The sequence below is a fragment of the Physeter macrocephalus genome, chromosome 11 (genome assembly GCF_002837175.3).
Source record: "Physeter macrocephalus isolate SW-GA chromosome 11, ASM283717v5, whole genome shotgun sequence".
NCBI classification, from domain to species: domain Eukaryota; kingdom Metazoa; phylum Chordata; class Mammalia; order Artiodactyla; family Physeteridae; genus Physeter; species Physeter macrocephalus.
The window spans coordinates 96,687,622-96,709,250 of record NC_041224.1 but is presented as its reverse complement, the minus strand read 5'-3'; the positions used below and the strand labels follow the sequence as shown (position 1 = coordinate 96,709,250).

The following is a 21,629-nucleotide window of genomic DNA, read 5'->3' as shown; positions in this document are numbered from 1 at the left end:
CGAGTGGGGCAGGCGAGAGGAGGCGCGGCTTCGCGCTTGCCGCGTGGATACAAAATCTGTGGTCGCCTAGGGGTGTATGGGGGTGGGCAGTTGGAAGCTGCGGACTTCAGCGGCAGTGTCGGGGAGGACGAGGTGTGGGGGAGGGCTGGGAGCCAGGGCTCGAGGCCGCAGGGAAGGGCGGGGCCTCGGGCCCGGGGTGGGGTCTTAAGAAGGGAGGGAAGGAGGGGCGGCGGCATCATCATGGCGGACGCGGCTTTGGACGCCGTGCGAAGGGAGTTACGGGAGTTCCCGGCTGCGGCAAGAGGTGAGTGGGGTGGCTCGTCGACCGCAGAGCAACTACAAGATGCGGGAGGGGCCTTGGGCTTGCCGAGAACCGGGTCCCGGATCCGGGTGCGCCCCGGTTCTTCCTGGGCCACTGGCACCAGGGTGCACCGTGTTTCTTTTCCTCAGTTGGCGCGGAGCCTCGTGCACGTGACTGGTGGCCGGCCCCTCTCTGATCGCGCGTGTGTCGCAGCCCCGTTCCCCAGCCCCCTGGGTGGGCCCTCAGCTCCCCTCCTTCCGTATTCCCGCACTTTCGTGGCTTCTTGGGGTGACTCTTCACATTATTCCCAAGACCCGGCCCAGTCTTTACTCTGCTGGCGTTCTGTGTTTCCCACCGTCAGCCGGCACCGAATACTCGGGGCATTCTGTTGTTGCCCTTCCCATCCTTCCCTGTTGTGAAATCTTTAAGGTTTCTCCCTCTCTGAACCCCTGCTGGATCGCTTCCTTCAGGAAAAGACTCCTCCAAGCTGCGAGCACTGCAGAGCTTTGGGAGAAATGGAGGCAGCTGTACTGGAGATCCTTGGCTCTTCCCCTGCTTGGTTTTTATTTTTCTCTCTTATTCTTATCACCGAATTGTGACATGGGCGCCTGGTTTAAAAAACAGCAGACTTACAATGTAAAGTAAGCTTCCCTCCCATTCCAGGCTCCAGTATGCATCCTTCCAGAAATACTCTGTTAATATCTACACACAAACATATGAGTTATATCTCCCTTTTTATACAAATGGTAGCTTGTTAAGCACTCTTTTCTGTACTGTGTATCTTGAAAATCGTTCCATATCACTCTTACTTCAGTCTTTCCAGTCTTTTCCACCCCTCCTGTGTACTAATGCTGTAATTTACTTAATCAGCCTACTATTGGTAGGCATTTAGGCCATTTCCAATCTATTGTTTTCAGTGCTGCAGCCAATACTTTGAGTATTCGTTTAACCAATACTTCGTAAGCTCTTCAGTGTGCCAGGCTCCATTCAGTATGTTTAGGATACATCAGCGAACAAAACAAATCTCTACCCTCGTAGAGCTTACATTCTAAGTGAGGACACAATTAACCATAGGCACACTAAATGAGTAAATTATATAGTAGAAAAAAATGGGTTAGAAGATAAGTGCTTTGGGGTAAAAAAGTAAAGCAGAATGAGGAGGCTCGGGATGTGGGGTGGAGGGCAGGTTACAAGTTGAAATGAGAAGGTCAGGGTAGACCTTTTCGATAAGGTGACATTTGAGCACTGGCTTGAAGAAGGAAGGAGGGGAGCAGGGGAGCCGAGCAGACCTCTGAGAGACAAGAGCATTCCAGGAGAGGGCACGCGGGTCAGATGCCCTATGGTGGGAGTGTGCCAGGAGTGTTCAGGGATCAGTGAGGAGGCTGGTGTGCCTGGAGCAGAGTCTTTGTGCACATGTGTGTTTTTGTTGGTTAAATTCCTAGCAGAAGAATTGTTGAACCAGAAGAATTGTTTGGATCCTTTCTAAAATTCTCACTTGGAAGCTCCAGGAGGGAATAGGGGCCATTCTCTAAAGGAAATCTATTAAATGGTGAAAAAGTAAAACTGAATAATTACAGAAAGTACAAAGGGTTAAAAAAAAAAAAAAAAGGCAGTATCCACTTATTTTAAGACACCTAGTAAGAATAACAGGGAGATTTATTGAGCCCCACCAGGTGACTGCTTAGATGGGCTGGCATGACTGGGAAGGCCCTTTGCCAGATTCCTCGCCCTTGCTCCCTTATCTACCTGGCACGTTCCATCTTGCCTCTTGAGCCAGTGAAGGAAGCATACTTCCTTTTCAGTTTTCCGGGGTCCACCAGGGTCTTCCCACTCAGTTTCAATTTTTGATCTAAAGACATTTCACTTTCCACCTGATTGCAAGGCCCAGATGACCGGTGTGGAGACGCGGTCATGAGAGAGAGCGTGACCTCGGAGGTGAAAATGAGTGCGGTGGCTGTTGGGATAGGATGTAGTAACCACCCACTGGGGACGAAGACATTCAGGCTAGACCGCAAGGATGAAAATAACACAGCAAAGCCTATGCCCTGTATAAAAGCCAGGAGGAAGGCATTCCAGTGTGAGTGAGCAGCAGGAACAACGTTTGGCACCCCCTGAGTAGAGTGTGTGCTGACGGGCAGGCACCAGACAGGAGGAAACCAGACTGGAACAGTAGATTGGGCCTCATCACGGAGTGTCTTGAAAGTGTGTGCCAAGGCTGACTGTATTTTGTAAGGAGCAGTGGTAAGCCGTCAAAGCACTTTTTACTAGAGGTGTGACAAGATGAGATTGTATTTTAGGAAGATGACTGGGGCCAGGGTGGGGGATGCTTTGAGAAGGAGTGGAATTAAGCCAAGGAAACCAGTTAGTTCACTGCAGCAATCATCCAGCCAGGAGATTTTGGAGACTTATATTCAACCATTAAGCAAATATTTACTGAGCATCTACTGTGTGCTAGGTTCTGGGGGTGGGGGGTGTACATCAGTGAATAAGACAAGCATCCCTGCCCTCATGGAGCATATGTTCTAGCAAGAGAGATCGATAAACAAATGGAATAAGTAAAATATATAGTGTTTTAGGTAGTGAGAAATGATAAAAATAAGAAGGGAAGGGGTATAAAGATTGTTGGGGGCAGGTTACAATTTTAAAAAGGGTGGCCAGAGAGGGAAGCCTCATCAAAGTGACATTTGAGGACCCAAATGAGCTAACTTTGAATGTGGTTACCAGCAGAGGAAAGGGGTGTGTGTGGCTTGAGAGACATAGGCGGTAGAATCAACAGGACTTAGAGGTCTATCAGTAGGATACCAGGAATGAGGGAGAAGAAAGAGTCAAAAAGAAGAGATTTGGGGGGCTTCCCTGGTTGCGCAGTGGTTAAGAACCTGCCTGCCAATGCAGGGGACATGGGTTCGAGCCCTGGTCCGGGAAGATCCCACATGCCTCAGAGCAGCTAAGCCCGTGCGCCACAGCTACTGAGCCTGCACTCTAGAGCCCGCAAGCCACAACTACTGAGCCCCCGTGCCATAACTGAAGCCCGCGCGCCTAGAGCCCATGTCCTGCAACAAGAGAAGCCACCGCAATGAGAAGCCTGTGCACCGCAACAAAGAGTAGCTCCCACTCGCTGCAACTAGAGAAGGCCTGTGCGCAGCAAGGAAGACCCAATGCAACCAAAAATAAATGAATAAATAAATAAGAGATTTTTGTTAAGGGTGACACGGGGCCACTATTGACCTCTGCACAGGTGGCGCACCACACAATCTGCCCAAACGCACATGGCAGCCCTGGGTGTCTGAGGATGGTGATGCTGTTCGGTAAGACCAAAAGACAGTTCAGCCCTTACTTTTTTTCCGATGGTTTTGTGTGGCAGCCTGTCTCTCCAGTTAGGTTGTAAGCTTCTTGAGATGATGCTCGGATCATCCCTTAATACTTCCACGATGGCCCAGCCAAGTCCTCAGCACATTTTAGGTGCTCTCCAGAACCTTGGCCCACCCATACAAGCGTTGTCCTCGGGGCCTCAGCTCTGCTCATTCTGGAGCTCCCGACACTGCCTCCATGGCTGCCTTTCCTAATGGATGCCAGGAGGTTGGCCACTCCAGAGTAGGAAAGCCAGGGGTTCACTGTTCAGGGCTGGACGTGGCCCCCTGGAGGGTTTGGGTTGTGTGCTGAGCAGCAGCCCGTGGCCCTGTGGACTCTTAGGGCCCATCCAGGTGTGTTTATGGGTGTTTCACACTTTCTCCTTTTAATTTCCCTCCTCATTCTTCTATTCCTGGTTGTCCAGGGTCCCTTGGTCACCTATAGGCATTGCCTGGTGACACAGTGAACTGCCCAGAGAGGGCATCTCTTATGCAGGCCGTGGGGCAGCAACTGGGTACTGTTGGCTTAACCCCCTTCCCCTGCCTCTTTCTCTCAGAGCTCAGCGTGCCTCTTGCTGTGCCCTACCTGGACAAGCCCCCGGGTCCACTCCACTTCTACCGTGACTGGGTCTGCCCCAACAGGCCCTGCATCATCCGAAATGCCCTGCAGCACTGGCCGGCCCTCCAGAAGTGGTCCCTCCCCTACCTCAGGTGGGGGCTGCCCTGGGTGGAGTGTGGGCGGTGCTTTGGGGCATCTGGGCTTGGACTGAACGTCCATTCCTCTAGAGCCACAGCGGGCTCCGCAGAGGTGAGTGTGGCGGTGACCCCAGATGGTTACGCGGATGCCGTGCGAGGGGACCGCTTTGTGATGCCTGCCGAGCGCCGCCTGCCCCTGAGCTGTGTGCTGGACGTGCTGGAGGGCCGAGCCCAACACCCCGGGGTCCTCTACGTGCAGAAGCAGTGCTCCAACCTGCTCACCGAGCTGCCCCAGCTGTTGCCTGATCTGGAGCCCCACGTGCCCTGGGCCTCTGAGGCGCTGGGTGAGTGGAGGTGGGGCCCCGGCAGGGAAGAAGTGGGAAGGTGGGAGCCAGCCCCGCTTGCCGCTTCTCTCCCCTTGCTGATGACGGCCCACACTCCTGGCCCCATGGGGTCAGCTCCCTTGGCCTTGACTTCATTTCGATGAACTACTGAAGATGGCTGCCCTTCCTTCTGCTCCAGGGGACAGAGGGCCCTCGCCATGCTCACCCACCTCTGCCCCTTCTCCCTGCCGTTTCCCTGGGGCCCCTCTGCTCCCCGCCCAGGTTCTGGCCCAGCATCACTGTGTGTTGGTAGTTCCCAGCCTGGCCTCTCCTAACTCGCCCTCTTTCCTCTGACCCACAGGAAAGATGCCTGATGCTGTGAACTTCTGGCTGGGGGAGGCAGCTGCAGTGACATCGTGTAGGTGTCGGGAATACAAAGGTGGGGAGGAGGTTGTGGGGAGGGAAGGTGAGGCGGAGAGTAGGAGGCTGGCCTGCAGGAAAGTCGGACTGATTGATCTCTAAGATTTCTCCTGGGATTCTGGGGCTCAGGCATAACAGAGGGCCTTCCCCAGCAGCTCAGGTGGGCGAAGGTGCCCGCGGCATTGGACGCGGGGAACACGGTTTCTTGTAGGTCCCTAGAAAGCACTGAAGGCCAGCTAAGTCGGGGTAGGCTCAGAAGAACCCTGTTTGTGCGAATTCCCCTCCTGGCAAGTGTCAAGTCCCTGGCAGGCAGAGATCTGTGATGCCGGAATGCCTGCCAGACTCCTCTCCTTGGCATCCCCCTGAGCCTCCTCTGACTTTGCATGCTCTTCTGTGACACCGTAAGCTGTCTTGGGGTGCAGGGCCCCAAGGGCGAGTGTCTGCCCCCTCCTGTGCCGTGCCCCTCCTAACCTTGCCCACTGGGCCCTCTGTGTCGGCAGTGCATAAGGACCACTATGAGAACCTCTACTGTGTGGTCTCGGGAGAGAAACACTTCCTGCTGCATCCACCCAGCGACCGGCCCTTCATCCCCTATGGTAGGGGATGCAGCCTGGAGGGGCTGGGGAGCAGGTGGCCCAAAGTAGAGGGAGGGCAGTGGGTAGCCCTGGGCGGGCTGGGCCCCGGGCCTGAGGTGTGGACATAGCATCTCCTCTGCATTAGGACTCCTGGCCCTCTTGCCTCTGCACCCAGGGAACAAGTGGGAGTGGTGGGCAAGCTCCAGGCCCTTTGAGGGTGCCCACAACTTTCTCCCTCTGGCTTCAGAGCTGTACACACCGGCATCCTACCAGCTAAGCGAAGAGGGCTCATTCAAGATGGTGGATGAAGAGACCATGGAGAAGGTGTCTGCCTTGTTCTTGGGCCCCGGGAGGGCGGGGAGGCAAGGAACCTGGGCTCTGAGGAACAGGCACAAAAGAGATGGGGAGGTGGTGCTTTGCTCTGAAGAATCCCTACGTCTGGGCCTCCCAGGCCCAGAGCAGGGCAGGGCCCATGGTGTCTACCTCCAGGGACAGAGCTGGAGGGCCTGGGGGCTTTGGGCCTACTCCCTGGAATCTGCTGTGTTCCCAGGTGCCTTGGATCCCACTGGACCCCTTGGCTCCAGATCTGGCCCAGTACCCCAGTTACAGTCAGGCCCAGGCCCTTCACTGCACAGTGCAGACTGGCGAGATGCTCTACCTGCCCGCCCTGTGGTTCCACCACGTCCAGCAGTCCCATGGCTGCATGGCCGGTGAGGGGCTGCCCAGCTCACTGGGGGATGGGTGGGGAAGCTTAGGTTAGAAGGGGGACCCTCGTGCTCCGGTCTCCATTCTCTCCACAGTGAATTTCTGGTACGACATGGAGTATGACCTCAAGTACAGTTACTTCCAGCTGCTCGACTCCCTCACTAAGGCCTCAGGCCTTAACTGACTGAGCCCTGGTGAACATCACCAAGGACAACTCATGGAAAAGGCCATGCCCCTCCTGAGCCAGTCACCTCGAGAGGCAACCTGAAGTCAGAGGTGCTGGCTGCTGGCCCAGCTGGGCTTAGGATCAGCTTCAGAGGATCGGGAGGACCAGGAGATGCCAGGCAGGTCTGGGTGTGGGCTCCCAGGAAGCTGGCGCACAGGTGAGGCAGCAGCCTGTTCTGGAAGAGGAGTGGGGTTCAGGTGCGGCACCGCCTCTCACCAGCGCCGTGACCGTGGGAAAGTTACTGCCTCACAGCCTCAGTGTGCTGTCTGTAAAACAGAGATAATGATGGTTCCTACCTCATGGCGTGGTGGGGATGGTATCTGTAAGGATGGCACCGGCCTGGCACGGAGGAAGCGTTCAATAAAAGATGGCTATGATTCACGTGTGCTAAGGCTCCCTGGCGGTTGCCTTCCGTAGTCTGGTGAGGGCTGGAAGGTTCAGGTAAACATTTCAGGGTGACCCTGCTTGGGGGTGAGCGCTGGGTCCAGGCCGGGGCCTGAGGAGCTCTCTGCGGCCAAGACCTCTCTGTCCCCGACCGCTGTCACAGCCTCTCTGGGGCAAGCAGGCCGACCTCAGCCTTGCTGTCACTCTGTGGCACGGAACTCCTTGACTCAGGGCCTGTAAAGCTCTCCCTAGCTTCGCTCTGGCCTTGTTTGCTCTCCTCCAGCTCCACGGCAGCTGGTGGGGTCTTGTTCCCTAAGGGTTGCCCTTATTTCCCTCACAGCAGGCACAGATGGGAGGGGACAGAAACCCCTGTCCCTCGTGGGTCTCTACACTCGCTGTCCCCACCCTGCCCCCTTGCTCCAACCTGGCCCTGGGGATGGAAGAGCCCCCTTCCCCGGCCGCCACCCAGCACCCAGCTCCAAGGTGGAGGCAGCCCGGCACGCGGCTTTGAAGGGCTGTTTCACAGAACAAGCCACAGCCCTGCCGGCTCACGCTGGGGCCCGGGGCGCTCCCCTCGGTTGGCCAAGTGCTTCAGCGAAGACCGGGCGGTTCTGTCACATTGGCACCAGGAGGCTGTGGGTTTGCTGCCGCTCTGGGGCCCGCGCCCTGCCTTCCAGACCTCAGCAGCCCCTTCAGCCGCGACCCCAGCCAGACCCCTGCGGCCTCTTGCTCAGCTGCTGACGGCGAGCTGTCCTGGGGGCCCCTCCTCGAGGTCCAGGCAGGGAGAGCAGGGCTGTGGGGCTCAGCGGGCGGTGGCTGGAGAGGATGGGTCTCGGGGTGCTGAGCCCCCATCACGAGGGTGTCAGTGGCTCTGTGTGGGCTTAAGGTGTCTCGCCTCCTGGACGGGCGGCTGGTCCGGGAGTGGGTGTGGGGCTTGGGTGGAGCGGAAGCAGGGGCAGGAAGCAGGGAGGAGCTCGGGGCCTGCTGGGACATCCCTGGCTCTGGGTGAGAAAGCTGATAGTCCTTAGTCCTGCAGGTGCTGCCCGTCATTCCTTCCTCCTGAGGATTCTCTGCCTCATGGCTCTGGTAAGACCTGCTAGGGCACTGGTCCCTGCGGGGCCTGGTTAATGCTGTTTCTTGAGGGAGCTATGGGCTTCTCCTGGTGTTTGTCAGCCTTGGACAGGGCCAGGGAGCAGAAGCCAGGGAAGAGGCAGGGTCTTGGGAAGGAGGATCATTCTGTGTTTTTCCTGCCCTAGAAATGGGCTCCAGGCAGAGCTCCCTGGCACCATGGATTTGGGCCCTGAGAACTCAGGCTCCCAGCTGCCGTCCTGGGGCCCCAGAGGAAATGGCTGCTCCTGTGTTCTTTCTGATTCAGTTGCTTGGGGCGTGGGGGCCCCAGGGCTGACAGTGACAGATGAGCTTTTCCAGCTCTGCACCTGGACTCCGTTCCATCAGGGCCCTTCTGAAGCAGGGCTGATGGCCAAAAGGACGAATTGATTAGCACAGGGTCTACATCCCCATACCCAGGGTCGTGGGTTTGGATGGGGCCACCTGGGGACCATCTTTAGCCTGACCTTGTAGGACCTGGAAGACTGGACAACCTGTGGGTGGTCTGAGCTGATAATGGCTGTCCCTAGCCTTGTGGAGAGCCTATTTCCAGAATTGTCTTCTGGCCAGGGATGCAGAGTACGGGAAGCAGCTCAACCAGGGGGACCAAGGACAACCGGGGCCCTGACATACCTCTTCTCTTCCCTCTTTAGCCTTATATCCACACCCCCTTTGCTGCCCTGGGGTCCCCCCCGCCACCCAAGACCAGCCTCAAGGCTGCTTAGTAAAGGGGAGCCAGGGTTGTGGGGTGGAAAGAGTAAGGATACTGTACCAGGAACTGGAAGCAGGTAGGTGTGGGAGTTGAGAGCACAGGTCGAGCTAGCCTGCTCCAATCCTGGCCCTGGGTCTCGGGCAAGCAACTACTTAGCCTTTCTGTGCCTCTGTTTCCTTGTGGGGTTGGGCATAATAAGTAGTCCTTGTGCATAGGGTGGTTGTATGATTAAATCGAGTTAATCTACATGAAACCCTTGGACCAGAGCTGGTGCAGCGTGTTGTGTAAGCGTAGGCAGGCGTCATCAGGAGATACCACAGCCGCCTTTTGGCTCAGGACTCTGGTGGGCGGAGGACAGGCCTGTGGCTGGGCAGGGCTGGTCCTTTTGGTTCAGGATTAGGCCTCAAGGTGTCACCCCAGCCTCCCCTTTGGGCCCATCAGCCTGTAATAAGCCTGTTTCTCTCTCTCTCCTCTGCAGGCAAAGGTGCCTGGGACCTGCTTGCTCACCATTCATGTCCTGCAGGCCCATGGCCTGCCCTCCAAGGACCTAGGTGAGTGCTGGGCCCAGAGAGGGCAGTGGTTCTGCAGGTGGCTTCAGAGTGGGGCAGGACAGTGGGAAGAGACGCGAGAAGGGCTGGGCGTGCGGCGGGTCCCAGAGAGGGTGCTGAGAGGAGGTAGTGGATGGAATGTCGAGGTCAGGCCTGCACCTCCTGCCTCCCGACCCAGCCCAATTCCCTGGGTCTCTAGGTCTCCTGGAGCTGCCTGTGATGGAAGGACATGGGCTCTGGGCGGCTGGGCTGGGAAGGGCTCTTGGCCAGCACCAGGTGCTCCTTCTTCCTTCCCACAGTGACTGCCTCTGACTGCTACGTGACTCTGTGGCTGCCCTCGGCCTCCAGCCACCAGGTCCAGACACGCGTGGTCAAGAACAGCAGAAACCCCATCTGGAATCAGAGCTTTCATTTCCGAATCCATAGCCAGCTCAAGGTGGGCAGGCATCAGCCTGGCCCTGCTCCCTGACCCACCCCTGTCCCTGCTCCCTGACCCACCCCTGTCCCACCCCTGTCCCACCCCTTCTTCCTGCAGCCCCCTCACTCTGTTCTCCTTTCAGAACATTGTGCAACTCCAAGTCTTTGACCAGGACCTTCTGACCCAGGATGATCCTCTGTTGTCGGTGCTGTTTGATGTGGGGACTTTGCAGGCTGGGGAGTCCCGGCGTGAGAGCTTCTCACTGAACCCTCAGGTAAGGCTGTGTGCAGGCAGCGGAGGGCTTCAGCCCTGGGGAGGGGATGCTTTGGAGGGTAGCCAGGTACATGGCTTTCTTCTCCAGTGAGTGGTCCAGGCTTCCCTGGCATCCCAGAGGCCTCTGTCAGCGAGGAGCTACTGTCCACCAAACAGCAATCCTGTCCCCGATCCTCTGTCTTGTCCCCTAAGCCAAGGGTAGCTTTCTTGGAGCAATCCAGGGAAGGCGGACAGTGGCTCTCCTCACCACTGGGACCGCAGCAGCCCAGGTGTCTGGGTTGGGACCTACACACACACGAACTCCTCACCGTTTCTAACTTGCTTCTTTCTCTCTACAGGGCAAGGAGCAGCTGGAAGTTGAATTTCGGCTGCAGAATCTGTAAGTCGGGCCGTGGGGCCGTTCCTGGGTGGGAGTGATTCCTTCTGGGAAGAACAGAGCCCAGCGCACCCAGAGCTGACACCCTTCCCTGGGAGGCATCGGGGTGGAGGAGGAAAGCCCAGACCTCCTTGGGGGATGGGAACCTGGATTCTCGCTAAGGGTCACTGGGGGCTCTTTCCAGGACCGGCTGTGCTGAGCGCCTCGTCAGTAATGGCATCCTGGTGGTGAGTCTGGAGCCCCTCCCTCATGCCCTCTGCTCACCCCTCCCTGGGCCTGAAGCTCGTGCCCACCATGGGGTTCGGGTAGCGCTGTTGCTGGGGGCAGCGGGGGCGGCTGGGATTTTAGTTCCAGAGGCTACAACCCCAAGCAAATGGTTGGTGACTCAGGGCCAAGGTAAAAAGGTGCTGAGGAGCAAGAACCAGGGTGTTGGGAGGGTGGCATCTGCAGCAGGGGAGGGGCTCGAGTCTGAGGGGCTCTCTTCATGACCCAGGCCCGGGAGCTCTCCTGCTTGCATGTTCGACTGGAGAAGGCCGGGGACCAGCAGGGTGAGTCCCCGAACCACTGGGATAGCTGCCGTCTCTCAGCCCTTGTCTTCCCCTTTCTAAGGGGACCCTGGAGGGAACCTGGCGCTAGCTGCCCCCAGCTCTCAGCCAGGAGCAGGGGTGAAGGGACGAATCCATGCTGGGGCTTTTCCCTTTAGTCCTCCGAGGGGCTGTGGTGGGACCCCATCTCCCAGCCTAGGTCTGAGCCAGACCCACATATCAGTGGGGGGGAGTGCCCTGCCCCCCGGGCCCCTTAGGCAAGACAGGGGCCTCTGTGGGCTGAGATCCCATTCCCAGCCTCTCTGCTCTGGTTCTTGTTTCCAGGGTTGGAGGGCGGAGTTCAGCTCGTGGTTCCCGGGTCCTGTGAGGGTCCGCAGGAGGCCTCCGTGGGTGCCGGCTCCTTCCGCTTCCATTGGCCGGCCTGCTGGGAGCAGGAGCTGAGTATTCACCTGCAGGTAGTGGGATGCCCTGGGCGCTGAGGCCTGCAGAGCCCTCCACCCTGCTTCCCTCGGCACCTCCTGCCAGCCTGTTCCTCTGCTCACCCCAAGCCCCCTCCCCATCACTCCCTGGTCAGGCATCTTGGGAAGTGTGGGGTTGACCTCAGCCTCCTGTCCCCCTTCTGGCTACTTCTCTGTCACTCCCGGGGCAGTTGGTGAGGCTTTGCTGGAATGGAAGGGTGGAGATTCTTAGGTCCTCTTCATCCTTCCTGCAGGATGCGCCCCAAGAGCAGCTGAAGGTGCCTCTGAGGGCACTGCCCTCTGACCAAGTGGTGAGACTTGTCTTCCCTACATCCCAGGTACTGGTCACCCAGAGGAAGAAAGCCAGATGCACGGGCGGGGCTGGGCCCAGGCCCCAGGCCCCAGGCCCCGGGCCCCAGGCCTTGAAGGGCTGGCCTGCTTCTCTAGCGGCTTCTGTCCTTGGGCCAGACCCTGGACAAATGCCAGGCCAGGCTCTGGGGAGAGGGGTCCTCTGAGCATCCCTGTCTTCAGGCCTCAGGCCTGGCCCCTGTGGAGATGGCTGGGGCCCAAGGGAGCATGGGACTATCATGGGATGTGGCTTGGGCTGGGTTGAAGGAAACGGGGTGTCCCATCTTTGTGACTGGAGGCTTCATGGTTTTCAGGATCCCCTGATGAAGGTGGAGCTGAAAAAAGAAGAAGGGTGAGAGGCCAGCTGGGCACTGGGAAAGGTCACGGGGGACAGCAGCGGGCACTTAGCCTGGAGGAATGAGCAGCCACGGGGCGGCCCCTAGCAGGCTCGGCCACCGTGAATCCTCTCTAAGATGCTCAGGGGTTTGCTCCCAGGGTGGGGCCTGAGGTGCTGGAGCCTTGGCAGATGAAGTCTCTTCCTGTTAACTTTTTACGTGCATTCCTGGTTCAGTCAGAGGGGTGTGTGTCTAGCCCAGTGCCTGGCGCTTGGGAGGCACTTGATAAATGTTTGGCTGGAAAAGCAGATGGAAGGTGGAACAGTGGTTAGAGGCAGAGGGGGCAAGGAAACCAAGAGGAGTGCAGTCGCGCCCCTTCGGGGCCTCAGTTAACCCTCAGGAGATGGGAAGAGCCGCCTACACTGGCCCTGCACCTACCTGGGGGGCTAGTTCCCCACCATGAAGAGGTGGGAGCACCATTCCTGTCCCTTTTAGAGTCATTTTTGGGCGGGTGAGGGAGAGAGGCGGAGAGGAGGAAGTGGATCGATGGCGTTGGGTCCTGCCCTGGAGCCTCTTCAGTCACCGCTTTCCTGGTCCTGTGAATCCGCTGTGCTGCTTCCCCGAGGGTGTCCCCGCCAGGGTCTGGGTTCACCTTCTCCCCCTCACGTCCACACGTCACACGTCAGTGAGGACACAGGAGCAGGGGTGAGGGTTGGAGAGAGGAGAGGAGAGAAGGGTGGCGGCTGGCTTTCTGGGGCAGGCAGGCCGGCCAGCTTCTCTTTCTCCTATGAGGCCGGGAGCTGCCTCATGGTCCCTTCCTTCCCACCCAGACCGAGGGAGCTGGCGGTGCGGCTGGACTGCGGGCCCTGTGCCGAGGAGCGGGCCTTCCTGAGCAGGAGGAAGCAGGTGGTGGCCAAGGCCCTGAAGCAGGCCCTGCAGCTGGATGGAGACCTGCAGGAGGATGAGGTCTGGGGACTGGGCTGGATTGGGTGGGCGTCCTTGGGTTCAGTGCTGGATGCTGGGACTGGTTGTGCCCTAACCAGACCAGAACTGGTGCCAAGCCAGCTTTGGACCCTGCTCTGCTTCCCTCTCCCTTGCTGTTGTCAGGAGCTTGATCACATCAAATGCAGAGCGGTGCATGAGGCCTGGGGTATCAGATCAGCCTGGGGCATCTCCTAGGGATTTGACCTCTCCTAGAAAGAGGGAGAGAGGTGGCCATGTGGGAGACTTTTGAGGTGGCCCTGGGGCTTCAAGAAAGCAATCACCAGACTCCTTAGGGGCTAGAGGTGAGGAGATGAGGCCTGGAGCTTGTCCATTTCTCTTGGAGTTCTTAATACCAGACAAGCCTGACCCTTGCAAGGCTATTTCCGACTAGACCTTCCTCAGCAGACCTGACTAGAACTGGTCCCAAGAGCCCTGATCAGATCTTGACCAGCCTTAGCTGTGGGTGAGCTGAGTGGGCACTTGGCTTGCTACCTCTTCTTCCTGTGGCTTGGCCTTCCCCTTCCCTAAGGCCTCTCCAAGCCTGGCTGTCCTCTCTTCCAGATCCCAGTGGTAGCTGTTATGGCCACTGGTGGTGGGATCCGGGCCATGACTTCCCTATATGGGCAGCTGGCTGGCCTGAAGGAGCTGGGCCTCTTGGATTGCATCTCCTGTATCACAGGGGCCTCGGGCTCCACCTGGTGAGCTTGAGTGTAGGAGCCTGGGGGTGGCTAGTTGGGTTGTGTTAGGAGGGTGTGGTCTTAAGGGTCTCTCAGACTCCACCAGCCTCTCTGACCAAACTGGAAGGGGTGGGAGAATGCCCGTGCCAGAGAGAAAGGTGCTCAAGGGGCCCCTGGAAGGTGTCTTTTGGGCCGTTGTCCTAGCAGAGATAGTGAGCCCAAGGCGTGTGATGGGGGTCCTTGAGTGACAATCCCCCTGGCTTTGGCTTTTCCCAGGGCTTTGGCCAACCTCTACGAGGACCCAGAGTGGTCTCAGAAGGACCTGGCAGGACCCATTGAGTCACTGAAGATGCAGGTGACCAAGAGCAAGCTGGGCGTGCTGGCCCCCAGCCAGCTGTGGCGGTACCGGCAGGAGCTGGCTGAGCGTGCGTGCCTGGGTCACCCGACCTGCTTCACCACCCTGTGGGCCCTCATCAACGAGGCGCTGTTGCATGACGAGGTGTGGGCAGGGGGGTGGAATGGGGCTGGTGCGGGGGGATGGGGGCAGCCAAAGCCAGGGCGAGGTCCAGAGATGGGGAGTGGCCCTGGGCCGCAGGGGCTGGGAAGGGCCCCAGGAAGCCCTGGCTTTAGGCTCACACTACCTTCCCTCAGCCTCACAACCACAAACTCTCAGACCAGCGGGAGGCCCTGAGCCGTGGCCAGAACCCTCTGCCCATCTACTGTGCTCTCAACACCAAAGAACGGAACCTGACTACCTTTGAATTTGGGGGTGAGTAGCTCCAGAACGGTGACCTGTGCTCTCATAGTTGTCGGGGAGAGAGGTAGCTAGGCCTGTGTGTGAAGGTGGGTGTTAACACACCCCTCTTCTGGGCCAGGTCCCGTGCTTTCCAGAGCCTGTCATCCTATCCGAGTCACTCAGGCTTTGGGATGGGGGCAAGGGCCGTGGGTCCCACGCTCAGGGTGCCAGCAACAAGGCTGAGCCTCCTGATCACGAGGCTGTCCGATGCGGGGCCCGTAGTGGGTGCCTTGATGCCCGAGGGGCCTCAGGCCGTGGGCCCCATGGTGAGGCTGTGTGGCTCTTCACAGAGTGGTGTGAGTTCTCCCCCTATGAGGTCGGCTTTCCCAAGTACGGCGCCTTCATCCCTTCTGAGCTCTTTGGCTCCGAGTTCTTCATGGGGCGCCTGACAAAGCGGCTTCCTGAGTCCCGCATCTGCTTCCTCGAAGGTGAGTGGGTCTGGGAGGTGGGAGAAGCTAGGGTTGTGGGGAGAAGGGGCCTGGGCGAGGTGGCGGGCTCGACTGTCCCAGCTTCGTCACTGGGACGTTTCCTGGTCCCAGACGGGCTGTGGGGAAGGGTCTGGGTGCGGTGAGCTGGGGGACTCTCTCCCACTCGGATCTCCTCCTCAGGCATCTGGAGCAACCTGTACGCAGCCAGCCTCCAGGACAGCTTGTATTGGGCCTCTGAGCCCAGCCAGTTCTGGGACCGCTGGGCACAGGCTCAGGCCAGCCTGGGTAGGCACCCGGGCTCTTCCCCGCAGGATGGGAGAGGCAGCCAGTGGGGCTTTATTTGGGGAGCGTGGGGTGGCTCTCTCCTCCTTTGTGAGTCCACAGAGGCTGGAATAAAGGGTCCCCATTTCCCCCATCCTTGACTGCAGACAAGGAGCAGGTCCCCCTTCTGAATATAGAAGAGCCTCCCACAGTGGCCAGCAGGATAGCTGAGTTCTTCACTGACCTTCTGACATGGCGTCCACTTGCCCAGGCCACCCACAATTTCCTCCGTGGCCTCTCTTTCCACAAGGACTATTTCCAGCATCCTCACTTCTCTGCCTGGAAAGGTACTGCTTTTCTACCCTGCTCCCAGCTCCCCAAACTCTTCCCATGGCCACCTGAGCCTTGGGTCCCTGGTCCAGACATCTGTACTGTCCAATCCCTTGGCCCCAATTCGTTTGAGTTCAGTTCTCTGGGTGGCTTGGAGCGGGAGCCCCTTTTCCCCTCCTTACATTGGGGTCAGGGCCCATCTGTGGAGGCTCGGGAGTTGAGGTGCTGCTTTGGCAGGAAAGGGCAGAAGCCGGATGGCAGAGCCTCCTTCCAAAACAGCAAGGAGCTGGCATTAGTCTGGAGGGGCTGGTGCCTTTAGCACCAGTGACAGCTGCTCTCCACCCGATCCCCCCCACCTTTCCAGCCACCAAACTGGATGGTCTCCCCAACCAGCTGACACCTGCAGAGCCCTTCCTTTGCCTGTTGGATGTTGGCTACCTTGTCAACACCAGCTGCCCACCCCTCCTGCGGCCCACACGGGACGTGGACCTCATCCTGTCGCTGGATTACAACCTCGATGGAGCCTTTCAGGTGGGCAGCGGGCAGGCTTCGGAGGCGGGGGCAACGCCAGGCCTGGCCCGACATCCTGACTCTGGAGAGATCGCTTTGGAGTCTGGTTTCTGGGACAGCTTCCCTTAGGGGCTGTGACAGCGACGCTGTGAATGAAAGGCTATGGATTCTATGAACTCTCCCCCAGGGGAACTTACTCTGCTCAGGAAACTGGTGTGATGGGAAGCTGGCAGTGTTTTAAAATGTATTTTATTTATTTTTTTGTTGTTGCAGTACGCGGGCCTCTCACTGCTGTGGCCTTTCCCGTTGCGGAGCACAGGCTCCGGACGCGCAGGCTCAGCGGCCATGGCTCACGGGCCCAGCCGCTCCGCGGCATATGGGATCTTCCCGGACCGGGGCACGAACCCGTGTCCCCTGCATCGGCAGGCGGACGCTCAACCACTGCGCCACCAGGGAAGCCCTAAAATGTATTTTATTTTAAACGTACCTGCACCCTGTTTGGTCCTGAACCCCTGGGACTCCTTGCTTTGAGTTTCTGTGTTGGTTCCGTGAAGGATTTTGTCTCCCAGTTGCAGAACCTGGGAGTTGTTAGCAGCCCGGCTCCGTTGACACCAAAGGGGCTGCCATAGAAGGGCTGCCAGGTTTAGAACATTGACCCCAGCTTGGCCTGTTGGGTCCACTAGCGTCTGACTTGGCATCTGGGCACTCAGTCCCGCGTTTTAGCAGACCTCCATGTTCAGTCAGCCCAGCGTGGAGGACACTGGGAGCCCATGGGCCCATCCCGCTGATGCCTCTTCTGCCCACTCTGCAGCAGCTGCAGCTCCTGGATCGGTTCTGCCAGGAGCAGGGCATCCCATTCCCGTCCATCTCACCCAGCCCCGAGGAGCAGCGCCAGCCCCGTGAGTGCCACCTCTTCTCGGACCCTGCCCGCCCTGACGCCCCTGCCGTGCTGCACTTCCCGCTGGTCAATGCCTCCTTCCGGGAGCACTCAGCCCCAGGTGAGCCACCATCCTCTGGAGCCCTCCTCTATCCTCTAGGCCTCCACCCAGGTGACCCCAAACCCACCCTCCATCCCCAGCGAGGTTGCCTCCCATGGCCAACCAACCTGCACTCTCCACAGGGGTCCGGCGGACGGCCGAGGCGCAGGAGGCCGGGGAGGTGAACCTGTCTTCTTCCGACTCCCCCTACCACTACTTGAAGGTGACTTACAGCCGGGAGGATATGGACAAGCTGCTCCGCCTGACGCACTACAACATCTGCAACAACCAGGAGCAGCTGCTGGAGGCCCTGCGTGAGGCCGTGCGGCGGCGCAAGCAGCGCCGGGCCGAGTGATGGGCGGGAGGATGCCACGCCCCAGCCCCACGGCCTCTGACTCTTTTTCAGGCTCCCTTCTTGGCCGCCTTGCTGCTCCGGTTGAGTTGGGGTGGAGACCGTCATCACCAAGTTCAGAGCCTCTGGCAGTTTGGACGGCCCAGTTGTGGTCGCCAGCCCTCTGAAGGTGCCCAGCACCACCCAGACGTGGCACTGAAACCACCAGCACCCCTGCCACAGACACCCTGGGGTAGGTTGAGGGTTTTAAACAGGGGCTGGGGCCTCGTCTCCATGATGTGGCTGGAGAAGATTCAGAGGCTCTGTGGCAGCGGGGGTGAGTGGGGCAGTCTGGGCCAGATTTGTGTACACACACAAAACCCCATGACCTAAGTAAGTGTCCTTTCCCTTCCTTGCTACCTTGAGTAGCTGTACGGAGTGAAATAAATAGAGCATCTTAAGTATTACAGAGGCCCACACAAACGTGAGGCATTATGGAGATTACTGTCATTGCTTCCAAGAAGGGACAGGTCATCCTGCCTCTTGGTTACCCATGGCAAGGTCTGGTTTAGGAAACAAAACCTCTCCCCAGGCACCTTATAGAGCTGGCAAGTCAGCTTGGGAAGCGCAGGCTGTGAGCTCATGGCAGTGTCTACTCCACTCCGGCCCTCTCTCCAAGCAGAGAGGTGGCCAGTTTAGCCTGGGGGGTTGGGGGGGGGTCTTGCTGCTGCAGCCCTGGCCCTGCCCAGGTGACTCGCAGGCAGTGACAGCCAGCACCCCTGTCTTCCTCACCCAGGGACTCAGGCAAAGGGCTGTTTCCTGTCCCATGATTGATAGGGGTAGGCCAGACCTGGGATCAGATGAGCCAAAGACAGACCAGTGCTAACGGCGTGACTTCAGCAAGCTGTGACCTTGGTGGGGCCTGTCTCCTAATCGTCTATTCCAGATGTTGGTCCCAGGGGTCTGATAGCTGGGTCTCCTGGTCCCCTTGAGGGTGTCCTCGCTTGTAGCCCTGAGGTTTGGTGCCACCTGCAGGTTCGCTTCAGGGCCCAGACCTATTGGGAGAACAGGGAGGTGGAGTGAATTTAGGGCCTAGCTTCCCCAGAATCTTCTCCAGGCACTGGTGCCCCAGGCCTCTGCACCTCCTCCTAACATCGATGTGGGATGTGGCTACTGGGAGGCAGCTGCGGGAGGGACCGTGATGTGCAGGGGGGATGGGAGATGACTGGTTCCCATGATCCAACTCACTACCTCTGTCTGCCTTGGGCATGTGGCTGGAGGCACAGAGCAGAAGAAATGGCTGCTCTGATGACCTTAGAAGCCACCATGTCCTGGATAAGGCCTGATGACTCAGCAGCACATCTGAATCATAAAGTAGAAGTTGTAGGCCCTGTAGGAGTGGATAATTATACCAGACACCACAGCTGGCTGCCACCCCTGCTGTGATGTGAGTCCTCAGGCACAAGGCTGTGTGTGTAGTCTGTGTACTGTGTCGTGTGTAGGTCTGTTCTGTGTGTGAACCTGTGTGTGGGTCTTGGGGTCTATGGGTGTGTGTCTGGGTGACATCCTGACTTCCGGGCTCTCTGGGATAGTAAGGCTCCTCCCCTTCCCCCCTGGAGCAGGGACCTAGTCCTTGGACTGGGGAAAAGCTGGGAGGATGGAGACAGAGAGCGGAGACAGGAGCAAGGGTGCAGAAGGGGTCTGGTTGCCTTGCAAGCAGTACTGTATCTTGGAGAGGAAGGACAGGAGGAGAGCAAGGAGGGGGTGTGTGTGTGTGTGGGCGCCCGGGAGGCATCCTGGCGTGTGCAAAGGGAAGCCAGGTGCACTCACCGTGGGTCTGGCCCGAGCAAGACAGCTGGCGGGAGCCTCGTGCAGTTTCCTCTGCGGGAGCCCACGGGCCGAGGGTGGCTGTCGGCGCAGTCGTGTCTCCCTCGGCGAGGAGGGCGGGGGCAGCCGGGGAACCTGGGGGGAAAGGGAGCCTCAGGTCTGGACTCTGTCATCACTGCTGAGACCGTGACAGGGCGGGGGTGGCCCCACACCTGAGCAGTGTAGTTTGAGTCCCAGGACCTTCCTTGGGCTTAAGAGGGCAGCATCTGTGCCAGTCATGGGGGCTCGGGACTCCTGCCCACACACCCAGGTGCCCTACCTGAGCGGAGCGGCTGGGCCGGGCACCCTCTCAGCAGAGCGCTCAGCCGGGAAGTCCAAGGGTCTGGCTCGGAGCTCCGGGCTCAGACTGGGGGCTGCAGAGCCAAGGAAGAACAGCAGTCAGCCTGGCCCGGGGGTTGGCCATCTGCAGCAGAAGACTCCATGCCTGCTCCTTCCTCCTTGTCATGGCCTGAAATCCTACCCCGAAGCTGATGGTATTAAGAGGAGGGGCCTTGAGGTGACTTCTTAGCCTCCAGAACTGTGAGAAATAAATGTCTGTTGTTCACAACCTACCCAGTCTGTGGTATCTTTGTTATAGCGGCCCAAACGGTCTAAGAGGCGGCTGCTTCTGACAGCTCCGCGTACACCAAGCCTTACCCGCAATGAGAGGCAGCCCAGGCCCAGCGCTCGGGGGCAGGTTCCCCCAGTACATCCGGCCTCCTGGAAGACTGCATGCCGATGGGCTCAGAGAGGCTTAGCCTGGAGAAACTCAGGTCCCTTTGGGATTCTGGAAGGACAGCCTCAGGGAGATCCCAGGGAACAGACACAGTGTAAGGAACAGAGCCAGGAACCCAGAGGGACTCCCAGGTGGGGCCCCTAAACGCTCTCTCCCCATGGAGCCTGTTAGACCACAATGATGAAAAGATTTCTGGTCTAAGGGGTGCTTTCTGTGTATTTCTCCTAGTAGTAGAGCTGGACTTGGCCACTGTCTGCCACTGTCTATAAGACACCCCAGGGGAGGTGCGTTCAGAGCTGTTTGAAGACTACAAGGTTAGAAAAGGCCTCATCAGCAGAGCAGAGCATGGGGAAGCCCTTGAAGATCCTTGAGGGAAGGGCTCAGGGGAGTCAGACTCCAAAGTGGGTGGAACAGAACCGGGAGGCTGTCAGGGCATCAAGCCTGGCTCCGCTTCTACTAATTAGCTATGTGATCTCTGGCAAGTTGCTTACCCTCTCTGGGCCTTAAATTGAGAAAAAAAGAACTCCCACTTACCTCTCAGGCATAGAGATAGTAGATGTGAAACTTCCAAGGACGCATCAAATGACAGCAGCTTGAGGCCCAGGGAATCAGTGCCCCTCACGCCCGCCCTGTTCCCCAGGCTTCCCCTGGAGCCTGCCCGCCACGCTGCTCGGGGCATCATGCCAGCTCTCAGCCTGCCCTTCAGATGGTGCTGCAAACGGTCTCTACCGCAGACAGCCTGCCGCCCAGTCATGAGCCCAGCTGCCTCCAGTGCGGGGTACTGCTGCCTCCAGCCCCCTCAGCTGCCCTTGGGAGGCTGTGCCTGTCGAGTCAGTGTGTCTCTCCTCCGACATGGCCCTCACCTTAAGGAGAAAGTGTGTTTTCCATCCTGGTTATCCCTTGGCCTCTCACGCTGGGCTTCCGCGAGGTCAAGGGTGGCTGTGGAAGCTGCGTTCTGAGGAGAAATGAGCGGTAGAGTTTACCACGGCTCTCTGCTCTTCCCTGTGGGTCCTCCTTTGTCCTCTGCCCGCCCACCCGCTGCCCGGTACCTCGGCTGCCATCCGCTCGTCCTGGAGCAGCCTCGGGCAGCTGCCCCCCGAGGTCCCAGGGCAGCCGTCCCTGGGGCTCATGCCGGGCTGTGGAGAGATGGCGTGAGGCCGCACCAGCCTCGCCAAAGCCTGACTGTGTGTCTCCAGAGGCCCCCAGGGAAAGGACTGGGCTGGACCAAGGTGCCCATGGGGAAGAGGGAGCCGGGGATAAACTTCCAGGGAACCCAGGAAGAGGAGGATGAGGGGCCCACCCCCACCTGGGCGAGGACAGAAGCTGTGAAGTGGCCCCGGGGAGCCAGACTGTCCAGTTGCCGCGGTGGGCACCACAACTGGAGCACTCCAGGCCCCGCCGCCCTCTGAGCCCTCGAGTGGCTCTGTGGAGGGGAGCTGCTGCGGAAGCAGTTTCCGGGCACTTCCCTGGCTCCTCCCAGGCAGGATCTCCTGCGTAAGCTCCAAAAGTCCCCATGGGCGGGGGCACCCTCTGCGTCCTGAAAATGCAAGATGGGGCCCGGGAAACATCATGACCAGCTTAGAGGCCGGGGCCCCCTCTGGAAGGTGGGCGAGGCATCTAACCCTCCCCAACCTCC

General features: G+C 58.8%; 2 protein-coding genes across 9 annotated transcripts in view; one reads left to right on the top strand and one right to left on the bottom strand.

The window, feature by feature from the left end:
- Positions 1-229: 229 nt before the first annotated feature.
- On the top strand, positions 230-19,818 carry LOC102990390 (bifunctional peptidase and (3S)-lysyl hydroxylase JMJD7). 8 transcript variants are annotated; one of them, XM_055088296.1, is made up of 28 exons: positions 232-304; positions 4,206-4,359; positions 4,435-4,688; positions 5,029-5,085; positions 5,588-5,683; positions 5,910-5,986; positions 6,213-6,372; positions 8,014-8,063; positions 9,275-9,347; positions 9,644-9,780; positions 9,905-10,036; positions 10,374-10,414; positions 10,596-10,638; positions 10,905-10,959; positions 11,281-11,411; positions 11,669-11,752; positions 12,077-12,114; positions 12,928-13,063; positions 13,643-13,779; positions 14,035-14,257; positions 14,410-14,527; positions 14,845-14,982; positions 15,163-15,267; positions 15,411-15,590; positions 15,938-16,104; positions 16,357-16,550; positions 16,895-17,081; positions 17,204-17,395. In XM_055088296.1, the coding sequence occupies exons 1-28, from the start codon at positions 241-243 to the stop codon at positions 17,243-17,245; spliced, it is 3,273 nt and encodes a 1,090-aa protein (XP_054944271.1). In that variant the 5' UTR covers positions 232-240; the 3' UTR covers positions 17,246-17,395. The 8 variants fall into 8 exon arrangements, 7 of the variants coding, with proteins under 7 accessions (XP_054944275.1, XP_007115390.1, XP_054944271.1 ...); XM_055088297.1 differs by lacking the exon at positions 232-304 and adding an exon at positions 3,190-3,606; XM_055088300.1 differs by lacking the exon at positions 4,206-4,359 and having other exon boundaries at positions 230-304.
- Positions 19,534-21,629, bottom strand: part of SPTBN5 (spectrin beta, non-erythrocytic 5) — a 46,720-nt gene continuing 44,624 nt past the window's right edge. The window contains 3 exon segments of the mRNA XM_024132835.3: positions 19,534-19,631; positions 20,652-20,718; positions 21,043-21,129. Coding sequence (XP_023988603.2) covers positions 19,534-19,631; positions 20,652-20,718; positions 21,043-21,129 — 252 coding nt within the window.

Coding starts and splice junctions, on each gene's coding strand:
- LOC102990390 (XM_055088296.1), top strand. CDS start 241: ATGGCGGACGCGGCTTTGGACGCCGTGCGAAGGGAGTTACGGGAGTTC. Junction 11,412..11,668: donor AGCTGAGTATTCACCTGCAG/GTAGTGGGATGC, acceptor TCCTTCCTGCAG/GATGCGCCCCAAGAGCAGCT. Junction 14,528..14,844: donor GACTACCTTTGAATTTGGGG/GTGAGTAGCTCC, acceptor GGCTCTTCACAG/AGTGGTGTGAGTTCTCCCCC.